We start from the raw sequence: 21,512 nt of genomic DNA on the forward strand, positions 1-21,512 counted from the left end.
CCCAGAAATTCAACAAAACTAATCTTAATCAATCTGAAAAGTGGTGTTCTTCTAAATTCTGTAATAGTCCCTAAACATTAATTAAATTCCCCTCTTTTCCCTGTCTGTAACATAACTCATAACATCATTTCAATGATACACCAGGCTTAAAGACAGGTGGAAAACATGTTAAAGGATTGGAGCTTTTTCCACTTGGAGAAGACACAGTAGAAGAGAAAAGTACAGATGAGGGGGGAGGCTGGTCCCAGACGGTTTTGGGAACATACGCTGCATGGAAGCCCACTTAAGAAGATAGTTGATTTGGGTTGGGCTGAGGTTCCCCAGTTTTGTAAAATGACTTTCCAACATCATGCCACCACTGTGACAACATACCTAGAGTGCTAAATCACTGAGGTCAAACTGCACATCTATGCTCACAGTGCTGAAAAGATAAAACTGCAGATACGCACTGTGCTTGAACATCACCCTAAAAAAGGACACGCGTGTTGAGCATGAAAGAGCTAGCCAGTGTTGAGAACAAAGAAGAAAGAAATCAAATTCAAACCAGATCCAAATTCCTACAGAATCACTGGACTGTGTGACTGGGGTGATGCACAGAGGAATGTAAACTGAACAGGAGATTTGTGGATCATAACAAACTGAGGGAGAGATAAACAGACATTCAAGTGGGATCTGGAACTGCTTCTGGTGACTGCTCCAACTCCAACAGAACCAGAGCGCAGGAACAGTGTGAGCAACGCAGTGTTTCCCCTAAGCTCGTTAAGCAGCAGTGGGCCATCGGCTGCTGTTTGAGAAATGTTGAATACAGTCTATAACCAAAAGAAAAACTTGTTTCTACCAACATTTGGTAAACAACATGCAATTGCAAACTTTTTCCGCGGCAGTCTGCATGACAAATTGTCTGTGGATTGGGCATAGAGCCAAAACCAAAATGATGCCCATACACTACTTTTATAAAAAAAAAAATAAATACACAGGAAACACAATGACATTAATTAATATTAAACAATATTTGGAACCCTAAATGTTTAATAATGATGGGTAAATATGTTCAGTGACCAATTCATAACAGGTTACTACATGAGCTTACTTTCACTATGAGTGCTTTTAGTATCAAATTAATTATTGAATTAGTCTTTTTTTATTATTATTATTGTTCAGTCTAGTGTTTAGTCTGCAAAATATCCAAAAGTAGTTCTGAGCAGAGCCCAAGGGCCCAAGCGGACAGCTTCCATTTGACTGAAAGATAATTGGTCCGCTTATCATCTGATCATTCAATATATAATCTCTCCAGCGTGTTCTGGGTCTACCCGGGGCCTCTTATCCATTGGACGTGCCAGGTAACTCCTAGGAGGCATCCTGATCAGATGCCTGAATCATTTCAACTGGCCTCTTTCGACGCAGAGTAGCGACTCTACTCTGAGCTCCCTCCGGAAGTCTGAGCTCCTCGCCCTATCTCACATTATAGCACCTTGCCTCTAATGAGATGGCAAATAAGTGCGAAACGCCAAGCGTCTAGACTTAGGTAAGGTCGTAGGAAAATCAACAGCACTGGATAAAATTGGGAATCATTGGATCTGAAAATATTTTCACTTTCTAACCATGTCCTCAAGAATTAAGCATGCAATTTCCAGTTAGGTTATGGTTAGGCCTAGAATAAGATCATGTTAAACATCAGCTTTTTTCTGAAGATAAATACATTTGCTAGGGTTAGTATTACCCAAATTAAAATAGGAAAGTACATTTTAGTTAATTGAAAAGTAAAGCATTTTTCTGGCAGAAGACAGTAGAGGGAGCTATTTAGAAGAGGTGATTGGTCAGCTGGTCACTGCTGAGCTAATGTATGCAGGGGAATGTCACCTTACTGATCAATTGTGTTCTATATCTTTGTCTTCTGGCCATTCACTGTTACAGTGAAGATAAACCTCAAGCACTAAAACCAACTAACAGAATCCAAACGTTTATTTCAATGAACTAGCGTAGCAAACTGAACTGAAAATATCTTCTGCTGCCACACAAGCATGGTGCTGTCCCATAGACTTTGTCATGGAAAGGAGAGGGGAAATGATGGATGGATAGAGAGAATAGACACAGACAGGGGGTTAAACAGGGAGACATGCATGCAGATACTGTACATGAAGAGACCACTGTAAATATATTACCTTCAGCAGGGAGAAACAGAACTGGATTTTCCTCATGTCTGGTCCCAATGACAGTGTCACATCTGGATCAGAGTCATTCAGAAAGGCCTTGACTAACTCTTCTAACCTAGACAGACAGACAGACAGACAGACAGACAGACAGACAGACAGACAGACACACACACACACACAACCAGATACTAGTAATACCAAATCTTAAACCAATGCCACATTCCATGTTTCAATCCTTCTCCATCACACTTAGCACAGGCTCAACCGGCACTCAAACAGTTAATATGTATACCTAAGGAGTGCTTCTAATGTTTAAAATGTGGGTCTGGTCAAAGAAAACTATTTACTTAAATGTGTGTTCCAGCTCCACTGGGCCGGTCTGTTGATAAACTATCAGTGGATGATAGTCCAAACATTGGTTCTTCAAGCTCTGGAACGAGCCACTGGAAAAGACCAACAGGCAACCGTCCAGACGTATCCAATGTAGGCACGATAACGTGTGGTTTTTATTTTCCACTGTAACATGTTCAGCACAGAAACACGCTAGGTTTACATGACGAAGGACTTAAAACAAACGTAGTGGTCTTCTTTCAGGGCCCTGCGAGACATCGGTGGTTTTGTGATACAATAATTCTGGAGAATGCCCTTTAACGCCATGTACAATATTTTGTGAGAGAACAAACAGCATCTGTCAAACACCAGAATTTGATAGTTTCCAAATTGTTTTTCCAAGGCGTAAGGTGATATGTTATGTAGCAAATGGAGCAAACTAATATTGTATTTAGAAAACAAATTTAAATTGACTTCAGCTTGTATGGAAATGGATTGATACTGAACCTTAGAAAGCACTGAAGGGAGCAAAATATTCTTCTGGAAAAAATCCGTATGCCTGAGGATATATGAGCGTTTGGAAATGTGACAACAAGTAAGCCGAGGTATGCGCAATCACTAATGGGGATGAGTCAAGGCATAAACAACAAACAAACAGCAAAAAAACAGAGGGAAATCGAGGATAATCACTTGGAAAGAGAGCAAAAAAATAAAGAGGCGGACTAAAGAGTGGTACATTAATCAGCACGGAAGCAGCGATGTGCCAAGTCCTGGATGTAACCTCTGGCTTGAACTCTGGCCCTGACTGACTGGGTCCCTCTGCCATTTGAGTATAGGAGCAGAACTAAAGCAGTCCTAGCTGGAGCAGAGCCCTGGGAAACTCCATTAGATCTGGTTAAGCCTCAGTGAATGAGGTTTCAACTCAGCACCGATGCATAGCCAACAGCATAAGTTATGTAGGCACTTTAGGCTAACTCCAAATACTTATAAATTGTGAAACATATTTGCTCAAGAACTTCGGGGGTTGTGAGCATAACAAATACAAACGAGAGTCCAAAAAAAGACCATCTGCTCTCTTCCCTGAGTCTGAGGCGCACTGTAAACATCCTAGAAGGCTGACAGGGCCAACGCAGCAATACACGTCTGCACTGTCCTGAGATGACTGGCTCACAGGTCACATTATACACACACACATATATTGTACAACCCGTGATCCTGTGGCAAAAGGCCTCCTGTGAACTCCTTAGAACATTCCTATTTAACTCAGACAGAGTGTGTTACCTCCCCTCATCTGGTATCTGTAAATCCAAAGAAAGCATCACAGGCCATATTATCTAGGTTATGCAGAGAGACTGACTGGATTGAAGGGACGGGGAATCAAGAAACAGGAAGTGACATACATCTGGATCTCCTCCACAGTAAGCTGGTCATCTCTCTGTTCTCCTGTCACCATGGCCAGATCTTCCTTCAGAGACTGGACTTCCCTCTTCAAACGGGCTATTAGCTGAAATACACACACACAAAAGCAGGGTTAAAAGGTCTTCTATACAGTATGTGCACATACACACAATGTAAAGCAGCGCACATTTGCACCTACAGTACAAAACAAAGACAGACACTCACGCACAAAGTGCACACAGACAGAGGCTATTTCGCTGCATACAACTGATGAGACAATCCTTGGTGGTTTTGCAGCCTATCTTGCTGATGCAATTTGAGGACAAACTTAAGTGATTCCAGACAACTGGATGCTCCAGCGAGAAAATGCAGGAAGCAAAACATAAATTAGCATTAAAAAGCTACGGTGGCAAAAAAAAAAAAGGACACATAAAACCTTCTGCTGCTGTCTGTCCACACATGTTCGGTTAAGGCCTTGCACACTGAGCCAACGGGGTGGCTGCTGTTAGTAACCGCTGTCCGGGTCTGGTTACTGTATATATTTAAGGCAAAATATCTCACCAAGACCAGACATAGCTTCTTAAATAAGTACTTAGATAGTAATCTTTGTAAAAAAAACAAAAGAAAACAGCAAGAATGTCAAAAAACAGATCAGAGGAGAGGGACCGTGTGAAGGGACTAAGACATTGTTTTTAATAACAGCCTAAAGCATCATTCCATGGATTAATACTGACAGCAGTATGCTAATCTGTGTACCCCAGGTACTGGTTTCTCCACCTGCTGAGCACAGGAAGGCCAGAGAAAGCCATTTTTTATCAAAACAGTATACTGTATATGATAAAAAAACAAAACTATTTAAAGCTATAGTGCATATGTTTCTGTCGCTCCATGAGGAATTATAAGTCCACATGATACAGCCTTCCCGTGATCGCGCACGCGTGCCCCCCACCCCTCCTCCCCGCAGTTGCTAGTAGCCAAGGAGGACACGGAGGATTAAAAAAACATGATGGACTCTTCAGAAGAGGTCATTATGGTCACTTGAGTGTCTGTGCGTAAAAGTCGTCGGACGCCACAATCTTCTGAACATAGCCATACTGAGAAATACAGAGAGAGCTGTGTGGAGCTGATAGTCTTAATTAGCTTTGTAGCAACTCATTTGGCAATGGCTTGAATGTAACAGACATTTATCAATATCAAAAAGTTATGTACTAAATCTTTAAGGCATGAAAGGAGAATCCACCAAATACAGGTCGTGGCCTTGTTGACATATAACCTTTAATCTTTGGAGATAAGCATGTGGCTCTCTGTTTTTCCTTGCTGAAAGGGTCTATGCCTACAGAGGTCATTCTAAGTGGCCTCACGTCAGTCTAGGCAGGGATTAGCAGCGTCTAGCTACCTAGCACCTAAAGGATTAGTGAGTTCAGGTCATTAATGAAGTGGCATTACATGTACGTAGGAGTAGCCATAAAGAATTGATTTTGACAATTATAGCTCTTCTGATGGGACAGAACCATTTCAAGTCGGTGTATCGGCCAAGTTGGTGTATGGGCTTTTCTGTGTTTTAATGCTCCATTGACAATAAGATGTGCACAATTTGGATTGACTGAGTAATCAACTGGGCATCCGTATGATTTACTCAAACAGGAGCTGCCAAGTTATAAAAGAAATGGTATTTGTTTAAGACACTGAATGCTGATGAATTAAACGGATGTTTCACCTGCTGATTGTAATGCCATTACTTCTACACTTGGTAAGCACTCCGTTCTCTACATTACTAACAGATCTTTTCCTACTTAATTCTTTGTTGTTCATGCAACAGACCTGTTAAATGGGATTAAATCCTAAATATCCTGGTCCACACCAGGAGCAAGAGGTTAGAAGTGATCCCACTTGACATGTGCCCATATTTTGATGCTGAGCAGTTATTAGCAGTGTGCCGTAACTTGAACTTGAAGTGCTATGGGGTTAGGGCCACATACAGACAGGTAGCTCATTAGCTAATTGTACAAGATGTTACCTGGTCATTCATTCTATGCAAAATCCCTTGAAAAGGGGGAATAAGTGCAATTAGAGGATGACCTTTTCTACATTACATCTAAACACAGACGTACAGTATAATTACATGTAAATGGTAGGGACAGTAGGCCAACACCAAAATCAAAGGATGGTGTAGTTATTGAAAGCAAGCCAGACCAGTTGTAATAAGAAGTCTGCACAAATCACACCACAAAACAACTCACACTTAACCACCTAAAAAAAAAATTGTTCTTTTTTTTCACATGACCGAGTTTCATTCTTCAGTATAAATCCCACTTAACTATCGCCACTGAATTTGACCACACCTCAAAATACTAAAGCAGACTGAAAGGCTGGAACAGTCTCAGTGGAAAAGAGCAAATACAACAGAAAGCTGCAACTGTGTGCTAGAGTCACACAGTGACACTCTTGACATAAAGTTGCTAGGCAGCAAGAAAGTTCAGTAAAAACTAAACAAGGTAAAAAGTCAGACTGAGTCATACAGTTTAGCAAAGCATCGCCACTTCGAGCAAACACATCTTCTAACTGGAAAGTCAAAACCAGTCAGACATTGTCAACTTAAAATGCTCTAGAGAAAAAACAGACCTGCAGTGTGGTTTTGGGTAGGTGCCACTTAGCTAAATGAACATATCACCCCAAATCCACCCCATATCATATTTTTTAACATCATAGCTGGCTATCCCTAACCAGAGCCGCTCCCTGTATCTCTTTTTTGAAACCTTGGTCTGATGTAATTCTCTCCCAGCTGCATCCTGAAAAAACTGACCGCCTGTTGTTGGTCAGCGGAATCGTGCAGTCTATTTCAGAGCGCCGAGCCCACATTGGTACCACAGCACCACGGCAGGCTTCCATACACTCTGAATAAAAACTGACTCAGGCCATGTGACTGATGATGCCAGCATAACCTATGGAAACCCAAGGTAGTGCAATAATGCGACATGCAGATTGTTCTGGTGATGGAAAAAGCAACACTACATGTACAGTATATCTGTGTTTCTGTCTATGTGCTGACAAACATTCTACACAATTAAGTTTGAAACATTAAACTGACTTGTACAAACATTCCTACCTTTAAATGAAACATATTCTTCTTAAATACCAACTAACCTGTGCAGAAAAACCACCCACAGTAACTATAAGCACTTCACTATAACCACAGCTTACATCTCAGATGCATATGTATTATGCAGTATAGTATGCCACCTACAAACATGCTGCTATTTATGAAGGAGTCCTAGTTTCCCACTACACCTATCATGGGCAAGGTCTTTGACCGCCACAACAAAATGATAACACATGGGCTGTGTTCCATGCATGGCACCACTTAGGCATTTTAGGCTAAAGCAAGGAGCACTGTACACAACCACACCCCTACACACAAACTCTCTTACGTCCTTAGACGAGATAGATGAGGGACCTACCTCTGTAGGGAGAGCAACCTCCCGCAGGAATTTTCACACCCGCTTCCCAAACATGTCTCTGGTGGGCTATAAGCAGGATTCTGTTTGACTTACAGGTATGCGCTAATCAGAGCTGTCTTCTCAAGCAAGATGTTGTATGTATCTTTAAGTGAAGGGAGACTCCAGGTTCAGGAGGGTCACTCAGCCTCCTATTACCCTCCGCTTAGCTGCATAACAACACCTTAAGATCAACTTTTCTGACTCTAAAGAATTAGAGAAAGAAGTTTGATGGCAATTCAGTTCAAGTCAAACTAAGCACCCCCTGCACACAATGCTTAACTTTCTCTTAAGTACACACTTGAAATAAAAATAAAAAGATGGTGGAAGCATCTTGGAAGATCCAATAACTGTTAACAATTTCCTCTGAATGCAGACCAGGGTCAGCCTGGTCTAAATGGAGGATCAGGACTGACCTTAGTGCTTTTAGAGAGACCAACAGAGCCAACCTTATATGGTGTGGTCACTGTGGCGGACTTTGTTACGATCACAGGTCACTTTCAACACCTCATTCTTTTTCCTGTCCACGAGACTTGTTAAATGTTTGGTCTGGTCTGGCTGGTTTCCTGCTGTTCAGGCTTTGAGGAAGTGCATTGTGTAGCCTGTGGGTTACAGTATAGGACCATTAAGGCAGCATGTGGTCTGAAAGATGTACCAAACAGTGCCTGCAAGATTGTGAAAAGCAAAATCCAGGTTTCAAATCAATTGCCACAGCCGGCATGTCCAATTGACAGCGTGCCTTCAGACGTCTGAGTGTCACCCCAAACCACGATAAGTGACATCATTCTAATCTGAAAACTGCATTGTTGGCTTAACTTCTTTTCCTCTGTAAAACAGGCAGAGAGATAGAGGGAGAGACAGAAACAGGAGCAACGAACAAAATGGGAAACACACTAAAAAGCCATAAACAGAGACAAGAAATTTGCCTGCGGAGTTTGGGTTTGCCTAGAGCTGTAACTGTGCCGGACCCAATTGGGAGCAGCCAGACACTGTCACAATTACTGGGCTGACCGCAGACTCTCTTAAAAATACCTCTGTAGGGTTTGCAAGTGGCCAGCCAAGTCTCACTAGCAGTAATACAGTAGCAGTTGATCCTCAGGCAGATCTGGGTGGGAGTGGAGGAAGTGGATATAGCTGTGATGACTTACTTAGACTTACTGTATATCCCCCAAGGGTCCTTCACAACAACTACCAGGTCTGCTTCCTGGCGTACTGCAGCAGGGGAAGGTGTGACAAGTATTGTAAAAAGGAGAAAGTGAAGATGGGCTGAAGTTTTCCGAAAAATCTGTTATGTGACAAAAACTTGTATTCAACCTGACCCTGTACTCTGTATAATAGGGGTTCTATCAAGATTGCCTAATCAACATCACAATAAGTGGATGTCTGTAGCCTTTGCTGTTGCCCAAAAGCAGTTTTTTTTTAATGGAGAGAAAGCAGTGCTCCACACATTTAAGATGTGACAGATGCACTGTTGAACATACATATATACTCTCTAGATGAGAATAATTTAATATGGTCACCTTTCTTAGCAGCAGACATCAGACAACAGACAATATACGTAGTTAACAAATTAAAGGGTTGTTTCTCAATTAAACATGTAGTTTGCACTAATGCTCATTACCACTTGCTACAGCATAGTAACAAGCTTAAGACTAGTTAAGACTAAACCAACCCATTTGTTTTTCTATAGAAAAATAAATTATCTCTCCCTAAGTTATGTCATTGTCATTTTATTTATTTATTATGTGTATATGTATGTATGTGTATGTATGTATGTATGTATGTATGTATGTATGTGTGTATATTTTTTTCTTTCTTTCTCGTTATTGTTTTGTCTGTTTTAGCATTGTTGCTTGCATCTTGGTTTGTTTGATTGGTTCTTTGGAATTGCATAATAAATTGCCTGTATAAGATGCAAACTATTGCTGCTCTGTCTGATTTTTGTTTGAAAAGAAAAACATAATAATAAAAAGTAAAAAAAAAAAAAAGTAAAAGGAAAGTGTGAAGGAGGGAAAACCATCGTCAAGGGTTAACCTGGCTAAACTGCTCAGACAGTCTCTCATGCGATTTTCTATTACTTGTCGGGTTGAACAACGTCCCTTAGCTGTGATATAATCACAACATGCATACCTTGGCCTGTTGTGAGCTACTGCTTTTTTTTTTTTTTTAAAAGGTCATCAAGTATGGCATTATACAGTGAGGAAAATAAGTATTTGAACACCCTGCTATTTTGCAAGTTCTCCCACTTAGAAATCATGGAGGGGTCTGAAATTGTCATCGTAGGTGCATGTCCACTGTGAGAGACATAATCTAAAAAACAAAATCCAGAAATCACAATATATGATTTTTTAACTATTTATTTGTATGATACAGCTGCAAATAAGTATTTGAACATCTGTCTATCAGCTAGAATTCTGACCCTCAAAGACCTGTTAGTCTGCCTTTAAAATGTCCACCTCCACTCCATTTATTATCCTAAATTAGATGCACCTGTTTGAGGTCATTAGTTGCATAAAGACACCTGTCCACCCCATACAATCAGTAAGAATCCAACTACTAACATGGCCAAGACCAAAGAGATGTCCAAAGACACTAGAGACAAAATTGTACACCTCCACAAGGCTGGAAAGGGCTACGGGGAAATTGCCAAGCAGCTTGGTGAAAAAAGGTCCACTGTTGGAGCAATCATTAGAAAATGGAAGAAGCTAAACATGACTGTCAATCTCCCTCAGACTGGGGCTCCATGCAAGATCTCACCTCGTGGGGTCTCAATGATCCTAAGAAAGGTGAGAAATCAGCCCAGAACTACACGGGAGGAGCTGGTCAATGACCTGAAAAGAGCTGGGACCACCGTTTCCAAGATTACTGTTGGTAATACACTAAGACGTCATGGTTTGAAATCATGCATGACACGGAAGGTTCCCCTGCTTAAACCAGCACATGTCAAGGCCCGTCTTAAGTTCGCCAGTGACCATTTGGATGATCCAGAGGAGTCATGGGAGAAAGTCATGTGGTCAGATGAGACCAAAATAGAACATTTTGGTCATAATTCCACTAACCGTGTTTGGAGGAAGAAGAATGATGAGTACCATCCCAAGAACACCATCCCTACTGTGAAGCATGGGGGTGGTAGCATCATGCTTTGGGGGTGTTTTTCTGCACATGGGACAGGGCGACTTCACTGTATTAAGGAGAGGATGACCGGGGCCATGTATTGCGAGATTTTGGGGAACAACCTCCTTCCCTCAGTTAGAGCATTGAAGATGGGTCGAGGCTGGGTCTTCCAACATGACAATGACCCGAAGCACACAGCCAGGATAACCAAGGAGTGGCTCTGTAAGAAGCATATCAAGGTTCTGGCATGGCCTAGCCAGTCTCCAGACCTAAACCCAATAGAGAATCTTTGGAGGGAGCTCAAACTCCGTGTTTCTCAGCGACAGCCCAGAAACCTGACTGATTTAGAGAAGATCTGTGTGGAGGAGTGGGCCAAAATCCCTCCTGCAGTGTGTGCAAACCTGGTGAAAAACTACAGGAAACGTTTGACCTCTGTAATTGCAAACAAAGGCTACTGTACCAAACATTAACATTGATTTTCTCAGGTGTTCAAATACTTATTTGCAGCTGTATCATACAAATAAATAGTTAAAAAATCATACATTGTGATTTCTGGATTTTTTTTTTTAGATTATGTCTCTCACAGTGGACATGCACCTACGATGACAATTTCAGACCCCTCCATGATTTCTAAGTGGGAGAACTTGCAAAATAGCAGGGTGTTCAAATACTTATTTTCCTCACTGTATAAGTTATAGTCACATTCCAATTTAAATAGATCTTTTTTTTTTTTATATAATAATCATTTTCACAATAAAATAGATGCTCCTATGCTGACTGCCTGCACATACCGAGGCGGCTTCTATATAATGCAGCACAGGTAATGTTAGCCTACACGGGCAACTAGCGTGATTTTAAACCAGCTCTATGTCACGGCAGTGTATGTGCAGATGATCAGCTTCTCTCCGTGGCAGCAGCTATCAGTTTGTTAGTAGTATAACCTTTTTTTTTTTTCAGACACGGAGTAATACTTAGTGTGCAAAGGAATTAGACATCATAGCCGTAGTATATCGTTAATATATCACAGCTTTGAACCGATCAGATTGCTCGATTTAAGCTACCCATTTTATAATGTATATGAATATGTAACATAAGGCGGAAATGTAAAAAATGTAGTGGCCACTGTAACTATATATGTTGCAACAATCCAATTACTTATTATCATCAAATCTTTCCCTGCTCTCCATCTCCTACACTGGCCTCTTTTCTAACTTACTAAGAAAAAAACTGAAAGTAAACAGGCTGCCCACTCTCTTTTTTTAAATGTTACACTTTGTCCTCAGATGTACAACAACATCTGGGCAGGAATGCGTGCAATTTGTGCTTCCTCGCATGAATGTGTGTAAAGACATACACAGTATACACACCAGTCTCCAGCTGGAGGCTTTCTTAAGTGGTTGTAAGGTATTGGAATAAAATATGCCATAACAGAATTGGAGGCATGTAAACAAGACAGTGAGAGAATGCAAACAGGACCTGTAAGCAGTCTAATACCACAAGACGGACAGGCGTCCACGTGTTGAAGGTGGAAAACTGCTTCTTTCAGAATGACACGTGGCACTAGAAAAACTAATTTGGTACTGGAAACCTAAAGAGGACATTTAGGCACACAGTGGGTTACATCTAGTTACATTTAGAAGCTGGATTTTCACTACAACTCATTGGCTGATCAATTTAAGGTCTGGAAGCTATGAGGAGGGTCTGGCCATAATAAAACAGCACATTCAGTCATGCTTCTGTGGTGTGATTGTGTGGCTAAGCTATGGTATTTGTAGGGACTGGGGAAGTGATGTGAGTGTCTGGCGCTCTCACCAGGGCTGGATCCAGTTCTTCATTCAAAATCGCCTCGTTCTTGATGAGAGACACGCGCTGAGCAAAGCGACATGTAGAGATGGACTCCTGGAAAAAACAGTGTAAAAAATATATTTTAATGTTTTCTGCCTGAGGAAAGAATATTACCCTTAAATACTCCTTGTTCATTTAGTACTCATTTGATACATTTACTCAAGAAAATGCATGCAAGGACTCAACAAAGATGACAAAATGTTAATAATCTATACTTTCTTCACAAAGCAAAGCTTTTTTTTAATTATTTCTATGAAGCAGAATATACTGTACATAAGTTGTCTATGTTTTAAAAATATAACAAAATATTGTTAATGCTTAGTTTGAACACCAAGAGAATCCACATAATGTTTCAGAAAAGAAAATGTATATTCACTACTGACAGAGCTAGCTCGCAAGGCCAAAGGGCCTATAACATTTCACCTAATAACCTTGTTTCTTCACACTTTTTGAGCAATCTACCAGAATATTCTGGCTTACAGTAGGCAGTCCATCCTTACATCAAGGTTCCTCTTGTCCACTGCCATAGTGGCAATCATGGTAGTCATGCAGTTGCCCCCAAGGCTGTCCCTCAGCACAGACGTCAACATGGAGTTCCTGTAGGGAATGTGGGAGCGGTTCTTCTCTGACAAAGCTATGATCACCTAAAGAAGAGAGCAGTGAAAAGTCTTGATATGTAAATCAAGACTGAGATGGAGGTAGCAAATTAAATGCCTGATCGTAACATAAAGAACATGTCATTACTCTTTCCAACAGTGTGGGCCATTACTGTTTATACAATAGCTGCAAGATGGCCATTAATCAATGTCAAATGTCTGACCTAAAATAAATTATGATGAGACTTCTAGTAGACTGAACAAATGAAGAAGCCTGAATCAGCAGAACACACAATTGTTTTCTCATGGTGGAAAGCAATCAACTTGCTGTGCTTGATTACAAAGAAATTTCATTTAATTTTTTATATAAAATGTATTTAAAGGTCCCATGACATGGTGTTCTTTGGATGCTTTTATATAGACCTTAGTGGTCCCCTAATACTGTATCTGAAGTCTCTTTTATAGCTTAGTGTCCCCTATACTGTTCTGAGTCTCTTTTATATAGGCCTTAGTGGTCCCCTAATACTGTATCTGAAGTCTCTTTTATATAGACCTTAGTGGTCCCCTAATACTGTATCTGAAGTCTCTTTTATATAGACCTTAGTGGTCCCCTAATACTGTATCTGAAGTCTCTTTTATATAGACCTTAGTGGTCCCCTAATACTGTATCTGAAGTCTCTTTCCTGAAATTCAGCCTTGGTGCAGAATTACAGCCACTAGAGCCAGTCCCACAATGAGCTTTCCTTAGTATGTGCCATTTCTGTGTCTGTAGCTATTGAGGAGGAGAGAGGGGGGGGCAAGGTGGAGGGTGGGGGTGTGGCCTTGACCAACTGCCACTTTGCTCGTTTGAAAGCCATGATGTCTCTCTCTCTCTCATGGGTGGGCCAAATTCTCTGGGCGGGCAAAGCAGAGAAAGGGGAGGTAATCTTGCTCCTTATGACGTCATAAGGGGAAGATTCCAGATCGGCCCATCAGAGCTTTCATTTTCTCAAAGGTAGAGCAGGACACCCAGGGCTCGGTTTACACCTATCGCCATTTCTAGCCACTGGGGGACCATAGGCAGGCTGGGGGAACTCATATTAATGTTAAAAAACCTCATAAAGTGAAATTTTCATGCCATGGGACCTTTAATATTAAATTGTTTGTACAAGAGGTGCCCTGGTGGCTCACCTGGTGGAGCGTGCACCCAATGTACGAAGGCTCAGTCCTTACCGCAGCGGCCCAGGGTTGGAATCTGACCTGCGGCTCTTTGCTACGTCTTCCCCCGCTCTCTCCCCCCCCCTTCCTGTCTACAGCTGTCCTTTCCTATTCTCCTAATTAATGATTAAAAATCTTTAAATTGTTTGTACAATACATTATTTTAAATGAAAAATTATGTTTCAGAGGTGGGTACCTGCTCCAAGTAGTGGAGGGAGAGGTTGATGTACTTGGCCTCAGTGAGCAGCTGCCCATTCAGGCCAGTCTTGCTAACTCGATCTGATCCAGCCAAGTCCACCAGGTGGAGCTTGGAGCGCCGCAGGGTGGCCGAGCCCGGCTCACGTCTGCACAAGTGCACAGTGAAAATGCAGTGGGAACGTGTGGATGCCTGGTTCATCGGAGTCTGAAGATGAGAGAAGAAAAGGTGACGGAACATTTTGAAATTCCTGTAATATTCTAAGGTGTGCTTGAGAGTATTCGGAATCCTCTAAAATCGGTACACATGAAAAAAAAGGAAAAATAGGGAATTTTATTCTCCATCTGCCGTACTTTCCATATTGAAACAACAAAAACATGTTTCCTTTGATTCTTATTTTGTCTTGCTCATGCTGGTTTGAAGATCAAAAGGCACACCATGTGTAACCAATGAACAGCTTTACAAAAGCTGAGGATGACTTTCAGATGATCAGTAAAACAGCAGAAGTCAGGTTGAGACCAGGAGGGGACAGAAATAGAGTATGAGTCACTCTGCACAAACAAGCTTTGTTAACTAGAGGCGTTACTCATAGGGTCCTCGATGAGAGGATAAACAGAGGAAATGGACATTCACTGACATAGTGCTGATCGGAGACATCTTTTTTGTTTTCTTGTACGCAGCTAGGACACATGATGGTGGTTTGAAAGAACAGCTAGAATGAAGGGTTCTCCTGATGATATAGTACATTCTTGCCTTGAATTAGCTTTTGATCAAGGCTGAGATTCTTTCCCTTTTGTGAAATGGGCGATTGATCTAAGACATGGACATGACTTACTTTTTCTCTCTACTCGAAAACATCATCAGAGATACCAGGTCATTCATTTTAAAAAGGTGCTCTGACCCTGACTTGTTGTTGCCGTAAATGTGCCAACACCTGCTTGTTAGGGTCGTGACAGTGTGATGGAAGTTTCTAGGACAGCAGGGTGGATAAAGATGACTTCAATAATAAAGATGAGGAAAACCAAACTGTCTTTGTTTGTTTTATTAAATTCAAGCAGAAATACTACTTTCACAAAACATCAGAGTGCAGTGTGAAAGAGTCATCAATATAATTGCTCGCGAGCAGGACAGCTGGTTTCACTACACTGTTTTAGGGTGCAGTGAAAGAGCTCTCAAAGTACATGCAGAAAGTCAGTCTCTTTATACACAGAAAACACAAAAAACACTTGAAGAGGAAACCCAACGGTCAATGGTGTCTGACGCCTAGAAAACAGGAACAGCTAAAAGGGTAAAATTTATGAAGCCTTAAGAGCAGGAAATGTCTGAATGCACTTGTCAAGGTGCGATGTATGTCTCGTCACCCTCCCGCTTCTATGTCTGAAAATTTGCGCTTCTATGTCTGAACATTTGCCGTCTCTATGACCCTTAGGTCAAACCACAGTATATGTGATGTCCATTTTAGCAGGTGCTGGCGCATTATCACAAAGAAACAGTTTCCCCTTTTGCACTGGATAACCTTTTCAATACATCAGTGTTCATATGTTCTCTTGTTACAAATAAGCATGATTATACATTTTCCATTACAACAGCTCACAACAGATCTTTCACTATCTTAACCCACCGCTGTCATCTCTTTCCTCAGTCCACATTCCCTTCACTCTGCACACGGCCATGTTTGCTCCTCAGGGTTTCCTTTAAAGTGATATGAAACAGCCCTTGAAACAGACGTTGACAAGGGAGCACATACCTAATAGGACTGAATAAAGGGTCAAGGGTGTTGAAATCAGTTTTACAGTCTCACCACTGACAGCTATGTTCCACACCAACCAACACCAACCAAATTCGGGTTAACCTTGATAAGTAGCCCATACAGTTTGTCAAATTCCAGACATGTCGCTGTCAGTGGAAAGATGTGCTCCAGGTCATGGCTTTTTCTGCAGATTTAGGCTACTGGCTGCCACATATATAGTTAGTGGTGCTGTTAAACTGTCTTAATTTTTACTGACAGGTGTTTCTCTTGTTGTGTCCCCCCCCCCTTTATATCAATGTTTGAAAAACTGAACATTAGAGCCTTCATGAAGGTAGGATTTATTGCAGGGCTGTTGTATTAGGCTGAATTCATTTTTAGCTAAGTGTGACATACAAGTGACTGTTAATGCAAGTAATACAGCGGACATAGATACCAGCACTCATGGAAGACAGTTAGAAGCATTACACTAGCAGCTGTCCATAGATAAGAAGTGACTGTTGGCTCTTATCTCTGAGTGATCCTCACCAAGTTTTGTGCGTGCATTGTGTGCGATAACTTCATTTAGATATCACCAGACATAAAGGTTTCTTTTGGAGTCCTAGAAAAAGTCTCGGCATAAAAGAGTATGGACAACACGCACAGTATGTATATTTCAAGGGTTACAGACTGCGTGTTCATGTCCACAGAGGAAAAGGTGTCCACACAGGGACATTAAAGTATGTCTTAGAAGTGAAAAAACAGCAGGACAATGCCATCTCTTTGGAGACACTTCCTTTATTTTTCTGTGTTCTCAATTGACCACATGCTGACCACACACAGTGCTGCAGTGGGTCAGCATAAAGGGGCAATCTGGTGCTACAAACCCTGAAACACTTAGAGATCGCTGATTCAAAAGATTAAAAGTGAAGTTTCACTCGGACCACCTGCTATGCACCCAACTCACCCCCAACAAGAGGCAGTTAGGATGTAAAAAGGGAGAAAGATCCAGGCCCTGAATCCCCACATGTAAAGGGAAGTGAAACAAGGAACGCAGAAAAAAGACCAGATGAGAGGAAATGTTTCCTGGTGAGGTCGAAGGAAGGGTGAGGAGTTGCAAAGGTGCATTTTATGTCCTGTCCAATAAAAGTGTAGAGGGGATTGCCAAATCTCAAAGCGAGTGAGCTCATGAGTTCACTTCTGAGTCTGGCTTGAATGGATGTGTCATCTTTTAGCCACACATGGCTGGGAGCAAGAGAAGAAGGAAAGCATTAGTGTTAACTTTATTTGAAGTCTATGTGGACCAAGGACTTCTGGGATGATTCTGGCAGTGACAAATTGACTCTGTAGTTGTCGGTTCTTTGTTTGCTCGGGGCTCAAGAGAAATCTACTTGTGAAGAAGTTACGGAGAGGATAATTTCACAAAAGTCTCTGTGTGGGTGGACTGTACTGTGGGCTCCCCGCTGAACTGTGAAACGCCTTGATTGGAGTGATGAACAGACTAATAGAACATGCGAGAATGTGTTTTCACTGAAACATACCCCCAGGTTTTACAGCAGGGGACACTGGGAGTGTGCAATGGACTATGTTCAGTGGAATATATGTAGTACTTGGTTGACACGTTTTCTCGTACACTACAAAAGTTATGTGACTGTGCTAGCTACTAAACCCATTTCCACGATCCGGAGAAATTCCATCTAGGTTCCCAAAACTATTTCCTTTGGATTAGTCTTTCGTTTCATGGACAACTCCCAGCCACATCAAAAACTGACTTTGAAATACTCGACAAAAATCAAAAGCAAGCCTGATTGGAACCTGATTATCCAGTTCACTTTTACTGCCTGTTATTTACTTACAAACTAGCAATAAGAGTAAACAAGGTGAGATCAGCCCTTTGCTTCAAACCTCAGGTTGCAAAGCAAAAGCTGACCCACCACAGGTCTCATCAGCGTGGGGAGTCTGGGTGTCTTGAGTGTAGAAAAGAACCACCGCAACATAAACAGAAATTACAGAGAGAATGCTGGTTTTACTTGGAAGAAACATGGTAAAAAAGGGCCACAGGGGACCAAAATAATATTTTAGAAGGGTCTTTAGAGTGCATAATGCATTTGTGGACAAAAAATACAATTCATGCCACTTACCCTGGGAGTGGTCCCAATGTATTTTTGCATACTGACTACAAGCCTGACGAAGAACACTGCATGTATGGTGTATGAATTCAAAGGTGGAAGTAACGTCATACATTTCTGTTCGTAGAGAATCACTGTGAAAGTATGCGTTTCCCCTCTTTCTTACCTCTGCAATCATACGATTGGTGTCACCCAGGAAAAGCAGATTCAGAGCCTCCTCCTCATTCGCGGACTGTTGCAGTGACAGGTTCCTGAGATGGATGTTCTGATCTGGATCTTCCATAATCACTACTTTTCTAAGAAAAGAAGAAGAAAAAAAATGTTGAAGGAAAATCAAGCATAATAAATTAACTTGGAATAATTGATGGGACAAATCCAGTCAAACCCCAAATTATCCAACACTGTAGCAATTATGAAAAACTAATTATGTCAGTTACGTCATCCATTTCCCTCCCATTGCCTCGGCCTTGCTCAGCTCTAAATCCAAACAAACCACATCTGCAAGTCATCATGGGCTGCGACCCAGCTTGACACACGTGCTTTATCTATCAGGAGTTAATCACTTGATAACAGACAGGGCTTGCTTCTAAAAACAGGTGATTGGTTCTTGCCCACATCAAGCCCTCTGAAACACAGTGTGCTTGGACAGATGGGGCGCTGAAATGACTCCAATGATCTTACCAGATCATTTCCATCACGCCACCAGGGTTGTGACAGTACGGCTACTGGATTAAGATGTCAAAGAGGGTGGAATGACTGGAGAACACATGTGGAGAATTATTTTAACATGTGTAGGTAATTGAGGTTGTTTGATAAAACAGTATCAATCTTAATGTGATTAAAGGCCTGTACTATGGCAGCTATTTTCCTAAACACTCCCACTGACTCATAGGTTTGATTGTTGTATTTTACACAAAAAATGATGTAGTTGTTGAATTAATTTACAAGATAATTCACAGATTTATAAGATGTAATTTAGTTTAGTAATTTAAATGAGACCGTGATTGCTGAATGCATGATGAAAACAATGAACAAATGGAGACAAGAAGAAAAAAAAAAAAAAAAAGAATGAATGCAACAATGTTAGAAAGACGACAAGGGGTAGGCAGTGAAAGACAGAAGCAGACCAACAGTTAAAGAGAGAAATGTGTCAGTGCCACAGCTTCTTCTTGAATCAGCAAGTGTGGCCACAGCATGGTTAACAACGGGCACTGTCTATTTCAAGAAGACTGTGATTTGTGGGTATTTAAACCTTGAGCTGGATCCTCTGCGAAAGGAGGGAAGAAACTTAAATGGAACTTGTACAAGAAAATACAAGACACACACCAAAATGATGTACCAAGACGATGTTGAGCCTGGAAGACCAAAGTCTAGTTTGAGATGAATAAGTATTGAGTATGACAAAAAAAGAAAATAAGAACATACACAGACAAACCTCCAGACAGATGGAATTTATAATTACAATGAAAGATGGACACAAACAAAGTAGAAATGAAGCAGGAATGAAATGGATTGAACAGTGTGGAAGAGACACAGTTTCAAAGACAGGGCATGGCAAAGAGGGAAGCAACAAAGGACCACAAGGAGAGAATGAGAAAAATAGGTACTGTAGATGGACACAAAAAATAATTTCCCTTAGACTAGCCGTAGCAGTGACTAGCTATGAAAAACAATTTCTCCACATGACCTTCTTGCTCTCCACTCCAGTGGCAGAGTCTGCCACAGGTCGACCACATCCATTGCTGTCCCATAGTCTCATTATGTCAGTTGGCAGTTCGTAGTGAGGTGGTAAATACTAGAGTCTCCATATTTCGCCACACAACGACTCTAGGTCAGGCTGACAATTGTCCATTCAGGAATAAGGCTCAGCTAAACCCTCAAGTGTTTAGGAGAATAACAGAACTAGGGGTGGTTGGTCTTTTTAACCTCAAACAAAGTATATCTATCACTTATGAGTGCATGTCCTTAAGGCTAAATACAGCTTATAAGACTTTTGTAAGTGTTGACATTTTCAAATGTAAGTGGATGTCGGTAGCATCAGTGTAGTAAAAGTTATAGTAATAAAAAGAACACTGACGGTAGGTCCTCCAGTCGAGATCCTTCATGTCGAGAATCCAGAAGGTCATATCCGATCTCGTTGTAAATCTCCAAGTAGGAGACGTGTGTGGTATAAACCATACTGCTGTCCTGTGGAGCATAAAATAGAGCTTGTAAAATTGGACTGGGTGCATAAGGATGGCAATCTTAGGGTTTAATTTAGATGCTTTGCAGCACAGGGAAATGTATGATGGCAGAGAGAGACAGTAGGGTACTATTTTACATTTTTCTTGTATGTATCAATGTGTGTGGCCTTATTGTACCAGTGAAACTGAAACCTTAAATTAATGAGAAAACAAGCTAATCCTGCTGTGCTGACCTGGGTGAAGCATTCATATAGGTAGGAGAGGGTGCGGGGAATGATGCCACGATCACTGTAGCGCTCGGCCCCTCCTGTGATGGTAAAGGTCTTCCCACTTCCTGTCTGGCCATAGGCAAATATGGTGCCATTATAGCCAGCCAACACACTGCACACACACACAAAACAAACACAAAAGGTCGATATTTACTAAGCCTTTCAAGGTATATGCACTAGGGCTGGTGCATATAATAGGGGATATTCAACGTTATTGTGTATCGCATATTTTCCTCATATCGTGCAGCCCTAATAAGCACTTGCCTGAGATCAGTGGTTGACCCTTAGCAAAATTAACTCAGTACAGTATCTACTGTAATCTTACCAGTAAAGAAGCCTCACACTGTTCCATATCTATTTGTGGCGTCAAGCTTATTGCAGGAGTTATTTTGGGAGGACTTTTTGTTTGTACCTGCTTTCCACAAGCTCCTTTTTTTTTTTTTACATAAGCTAGTGATTTCCTGCACTTCCATGAATGCATTACAAACATGAAAAAAGTAATTATTAGAATGGGTAAATAAATACATAAATATAGCTAGCTAGCCGACAGGTTCATGAACACCAATATAACATAAAGCCTATGGTAATACCAAAGAGATCAAGAATAGACACTTAATATTATCTATTTTTCATATTTTGTATGAAGCAGATAATCAGATTTAATGCACAGTTTCATTAAAATTCCTTTCTTCCACATCCAATTATTATTTATTTTTTTTAAGATTATTTTTTCGGGCATTTTTAACCTTTATTGGATAGTTGATAGAGAAGAGGCAGACTGGAAACAGAGGAGAGAGAGAGCGAGAGAGAGAGAGAGAGAGAGAGAGAGAGAGTGAGAGAGAGAGCGAGAGAGATTGAGAGAGGAATGACATGCAACAAAAG

The 21,512-nt window shown here is 41.2% G+C and overlaps 1 protein-coding gene across 4 annotated transcripts in view; it reads right to left on the reverse strand.

Annotated features, from left to right (window-relative positions):
* Positions 1–21,512, reverse strand: part of kif6 (kinesin family member 6) — a 67,774-nt gene that overhangs the window by 37,358 nt on the left and 8,904 nt on the right. For all 4 annotated transcript variants that reach the window (XR_004108809.2, XM_031321409.2, XM_031321408.2 and 1 more), the window contains exons 4-11: positions 20,595–20,742; positions 20,256–20,365; positions 18,345–18,474; positions 14,324–14,530; positions 12,835–12,978; positions 12,302–12,388; positions 3,884–3,987; positions 2,163–2,268 (exon numbers count right to left, since the gene is read on the reverse strand). Coding sequence is in view for 3 of the 4 variants with exons in the window: in XM_031321409.2 (XP_031177269.1) it covers positions 2,163–2,268; positions 3,884–3,987; positions 12,302–12,388; positions 12,835–12,978; positions 14,324–14,530; positions 18,345–18,474; positions 20,256–20,365; positions 20,595–20,742 (1,036 nt within the window). In the remaining variant the exon portion in view is untranslated. The remainder of the gene's footprint in view (positions 1–2,162; positions 2,269–3,883; positions 3,988–12,301; positions 12,389–12,834; positions 12,979–14,323; positions 14,531–18,344; positions 18,475–20,255; positions 20,366–20,594; positions 20,743–21,512) is intronic.

The sequence above is a fragment of the Sander lucioperca genome, chromosome 18 (assembly GCF_008315115.2).
Source record: "Sander lucioperca isolate FBNREF2018 chromosome 18, SLUC_FBN_1.2, whole genome shotgun sequence".
Taxonomy (NCBI): domain Eukaryota; kingdom Metazoa; phylum Chordata; class Actinopteri; order Perciformes; family Percidae; genus Sander; species Sander lucioperca.